The sequence below is a fragment of the Nestor notabilis genome, unplaced genomic scaffold, assembly GCF_000696875.1.
Source record: "Nestor notabilis isolate BGI_N333 unplaced genomic scaffold, ASM69687v1 scaffold13422, whole genome shotgun sequence".
Taxonomy (NCBI): domain Eukaryota; kingdom Metazoa; phylum Chordata; class Aves; order Psittaciformes; family Psittacidae; genus Nestor; species Nestor notabilis.
The window spans coordinates 1-4,918 of NW_009919767.1; the positions used below are offsets into that span (position 1 = coordinate 1).

Below are 4,918 nucleotides of genomic sequence, written 5' to 3' on the forward strand. Positions count from 1 at the left end.
CATAGCTGAGCCATTACTGTACAATCCTTCTTTGTAGTACTGCAATATAGGTCAAGCTGCAGAGACTCCTTTTTGTAGTTGTTAAGACAAGTGTAGCCTTTTACTGATTGCACCAGAGTGCAGAGGCAATACTTTAAGGACTTCAGTACTTTAAAGACTTCCTAAGTTCAAGTGCAGATAGTGAATTTCTTAATTTTTCCCCATCCTTCATGCACTGTGTATCCTGACTCAAAACAGTAGATAATTGTTGCAATGAGAGACTAGGAAGGATAAGAAACCTGATGAGTTTAAGAAATAAACCCATTATCACTCTGTAATTTCTACCTTAATAGCTTTACTGCATTTCGTGGAAACTGGAAAAAGCCCTAGGGTGCCATGGGCATAAAGCCACTGCAGGTCTCAGCAGGGCTTTTCAGTTATCACAAACCACCATCACTTCTCATTTCCACCCACAGTAACTCTGTGAGGAACAAAGCAGCACTCCTCCAGGTACTGCTGCTGGTACAAGAGCGTGGGTACTGCTGTGAGCAGGGCTGGGTGGAGAAACCCCAACCACCACTGGAGCTGACAGCCCATGAGAGCAGAGAGCAGGGCATACACAACAAGGAGAAAAGCTTTCTCTTGTTTCATCTCCTTTGCATCTATTTAATCCAGCAGTTACTGGAGAAAAAGAAATCTGCAATAAAATATTACCAGTGATATAATTTATTCTCCTGTTTTTCAATCAGTATTTTACATCGTTGCCACTTGGGCTATTTTTAATGGGTTTTTCCAACTGGGATTGTGATTTAACCAAGCAACACACCCCAAAACATGTCTTTCAGCCCCAATGACAACACCTGTCTTATCAGCACACACACTGGGGTGCATGCCCAGGGCTACCTGTGTGTTTGCTGGAGCTGTGGCCACAGAAACCCTTCTCTGCAGCACCCTGGTGATGCTTGCTCCAGCCCAGAGCAATTCAACAGAGGCTGTTTGCAGACCTGGAGGAGGTTTTGCAGCAGAGAGTTGGCAACTGGGGTGAATAAATAAAAGGAACTGCCTGAAGGGGTGGGGTGGGGAACAGCACTGGGAGAAACTGTCCATGCCACTTTGGCCAAGTGGTGTTTGGTGTCATGTCTGCTCGACTTCACAGGCTGAGAGAGCTGGGCTTGTTCAGCCTGGAGAAGAGAAGGCTCCAGGGAGACCTTAGAGCAGCTCCAGTGCCTAAAGGGGCCAAAATGAAATCTGCAGAGGGGCTTTTTGCAAGGGCCTGTAGTGACAGAACAAGGGGGAATGGCTTTGAGCTGATAAAGGGGAGATTTAGATAAGATCTCTTAGGCAGAAGTTCTTCCCTGTGAGGGTGGTGAGACACTGGCACAGTTTGCCCAGAGAAGCTGTAGCTGCCCCATCCCTGGCAGTGTCCAAGGCCAGGTTGGATGGGGCTTGGAGCAACCTGGTCTAGTGTAATGTGTCCCTGCCCATGGCAGGGGGTTGGAACTGGATGAGCTTTGAGGTTCCTCCCAACCCAAACCATTTGATTCTCTGATCCTATGACTCTCACCAACACCAGTTGATGGTTTGTGCTGAAGACTTGGAGAATGCTCAGCATGGCCTCATCACCATGCTCCATCACCAGACATGGCCCCACACCCTTCGGGAACCCTTAGGGCATCTGTAGCAGGAACAGCAGCTCTCCCAGCACCCTCTGGATCCTCCATCCCTCAAGTCTCCCTCTCACCCACCTCGGAGGGGTTATAGCCTGTAATCCTGACAACTCACTTGCATTCAGCATTCCCGAGCCCTTCGTCCTACTACTCCTCAGCCATCAGTAAGGGCTGGACACTCCGCACCGACTTTTCACCATTTTCAGCAGCTTTTGCTTAAGTGTGAGGAAGAGGATGGGGAGGGCCACCCCGCGCAGCACCAGGTAGAGCAGTGCCAGGTCAGCCGTCTGCCAGCGGCAGCTCTGCAGGACGGGCTCGGGCAGTGCCCTGGGGCTCAGTATGCGGGAGGCGTAGCTGCAGGTCACCTCCTGCCTGTCAGGGATGCACAACCCCTCGACCTGCTGCAGGGAGTCCCACCAGCCCAGCGTGCAGCAGTTGTAGGGGTTCTGGCTGAGGTAGACCTCGCGCAGGCTCTTCCCCAGCGGCGCCTGCACCACGTCCATCGGCAGAGCCGGGAGGCAGTTGTTCCGCAGGTTCAGGCTGCGCAGTTTCAGTGCACCCAGTGAGCTGGGGAAGGCAGTCAAGGAATTCCCCGAAAGGTCCAAGTGCACAAGGCTGTTAAAGGCAGAGAAGTCCACAGTGGTGGAGGAGAGGCTGGTGTTCCTCAGAGACAACACCTGCAGCGTCAGAGCAAGGTCCTGCAGCCACCCCAGGTCCCCAGACAGTACCTGATGGTTGTCAGAGAGATCCAAATGCATCAGCAATGTCCCCTGGAACGGGTGGCCACCTAGTCCCCTCAGGCCGCAGCCAGCCAAGGAGAGATGAGTCAAGGTCTTGACACCCCTGATGTCCACACAGGGGGGACTCTTTGTCCCACCTGCAACAGCTGGCTGGGGACAGAGGTCAACCTGGTTGTGGCTGAGGTCCACGGTAGTGATCTTTCTGGTGTAGGTGAAAACCCCAGGAGGAAGTGCCTGCAGCCTGTTGGTGCTGAGGTTGAAGAGCTGCAGGTTGGGCAGGACATCCCTGGCACCCACCTCCACCCCCAGCTCCACCAGCCTGTTCTGGCTGAGGTCCAGCTCTGCCAGCATGGATAAAGGGTCCCTTTCTGACAGGTGAAACATCTCCAGGCAGTTCTGGTTGAGCTTCAAGTGGGTCAGGGAAGGCATCTGGGCCAGGAAACCCTCCGGCAGGTACCAGAGCTGGTTCCGGCTCATGTCCAGGAGGCGCAGGGAGGAGAGGTTGCTGTGGCAGATCTCATCCCAGAGGCTGACCGTTGTGATGTTGGTGGAGTTGCCATCAATGAGCAGGAACTGTACTGTGACATCCGCCAGGGATGTGCCGTTGGGAAGGCGCTGGTAGAAGCTCATCTCATTGTCCTTCAACAGCAAGGAGTGCAGCTTGCTCTGCCGAGGCAACACAGGGAAGAAGAGGAGGTGGTTGTGGGACAGGTCTAGCACCTCCAGCTCAAAAAGGTCATCGCTTTCCAGGGCCAGAAACCACTCAATGACATTGTTGCTGACATTGAGCACCCTGAGCTGGGTCAGGCCAAACTCTACTACACACGGGAGGTAGTTATAAGCTATGTTGAGCCTCTGCAGCCGCTGCAGCCCTGTGAAAGCTTCATCAATCTCAAAGATGTAGTTCTTCTCCAGGTTCAGCTCCAACAGCTGTGTCAGGTTTGTGAAGATGGATGAGTCCAACCTCATGATGATGTTCCTGGCCACTGACAAGGACTCCAAGGAAGGCAGGTTCCAGACCAAAACTGATACCATGTCCTCAGTGAGGTGGTTTCCAGCTAGATCCAGCATCCTCAAAGCTGGCAGAGCAGAAAAAGCAGCTGCTGTCAGCGAGTAGTTGGTGAAGAGGAGGTTGTCTGCCAAGGAGAGCACATGGAGGCCTTGGCTGCTAAGGAAGGCACCAGGCTCAATGAGCTCCAGCCGGTTCTTGGTCAAGCTGAGACACCGCAGCTGGTGGTATGAGAGCAGAGACTCGTTGCCCAGAACCCGAATAGTGTTGTCATCAAGCAACAGTTCCTCGGTATCACCTTGAAGATCTCCTGGGACAGAGCTCAGCCATCTCCCAGTGCAGTCCATGGTGCTCTGCACCTAAAGCAAGTGGATTTGTAATGCTACCTTCAGAGGCAGGAGGTGGAGGGAGATGGGGAGGGAAAAGTTTGGGGAGCAGAGTGAGGACGGAGGAGGTGGCTCTATAGTTAGAGCCTTGGTACCCCAGTCCCGTCCTTTGCTAAGCTAATAGCTGGTGGGGGGAAGGACTGAAGATGCTGAGGTGCCTGGGATTTTCAGGGCAGGACCAAACAGTTGGACGGGTGAGGATTTGCAAGGGTGGACTTACAAGCTTGCAGCTGCCAGAAGATGTTGCCCAGGCTGTGACTGCCCCGCTTCCCCATCCCACTGCCAGGAGGACCAGAAGCAGGAAAAGACCAGGGAGCGGGGCCTCCATCTCAGCGGTGGCACTCCTGCAGAGATGGAGGCAGAGATGAAAAGGTCAAAAACTGCTCATCCCAAAATGCACAGGTTTTCCAGGGAGCCCATCATGGCAGCGGTGATCCTTGTGCTGGTCTTCTGCCCATGGCTGCTGCCTGCAGGCACACAGCTTCCTGCATTGCCCCCAGCAGCACCAGGAGGCAATGGGCTCCCAATAGGTCAACCTAGTGGCAACCATGAGCTGGCCATGGAGAAGTGGGGAAGAGCCCCAGCCCTGAGCCTTACCCACCCCATCAGGAGCCTTTGTGTGGGTCCACCAAGGAGGGCAGGAGAAGAGAAGGGATGGGGATTGGGCTGCCAGCCATGTGAGAAAGACACCATCTCACTGCACAGCTGCTCAGAAACACTACTGAACTGCAGCCCTCGAGCAGAGGCTTCCCCCCATGCCAGCATTTGTGTCTTCCGCCTCTGGTGCTGAATGCTCCACCAGGCGACACCAGCCCAGCCACAACCAAGTCCCCTCCAGCATCTGCCCATGCTGGAGGTCCTCTCCTGGGGAAGCAGAGGGTCTCCAGCACAAAGTGCCCTGTTACTAACTTGGTGGAACCAGAGTTGACAGCATTTGCATCTGGGGAAAAGATGAACCTCAGGCAAATGAGCAGCAAGTTCTCGGCGAGGACTCAGCAAGCAGTGTCTTCATAACTGCCAGTGAAGAAGAAACTGGGTTATTTTTGGCAGCCCGGGTCAAAGGCTCATAACACAGAGGGTGCAGGGAACATATCCTGTGTTGTCTCTTTCCTTGGGACAGCCTAAAGCAATAAGCTG

General features: G+C 53.7%; 1 protein-coding gene across 1 annotated transcript; it reads right to left on the reverse strand.

Annotated features, from left to right (window-relative positions):
* Nucleotides 1–1,807: 1,807 nt before the first annotated feature.
* NRROS (negative regulator of reactive oxygen species) lies at nt 1,808–4,109 on the reverse strand. Its single transcript, XM_010010371.1, has 2 exons — nt 4,002–4,109; nt 1,808–3,754 (listed from the first exon to the last, which is right to left on the reverse strand). Exons 1-2 carry the CDS (start codon nt 4,107–4,109, stop codon nt 1,808–1,810), a joined length of 2,055 nt encoding a protein of 684 aa, XP_010008673.1.
* Nucleotides 4,110–4,918: the final 809 nt, after the last annotated feature.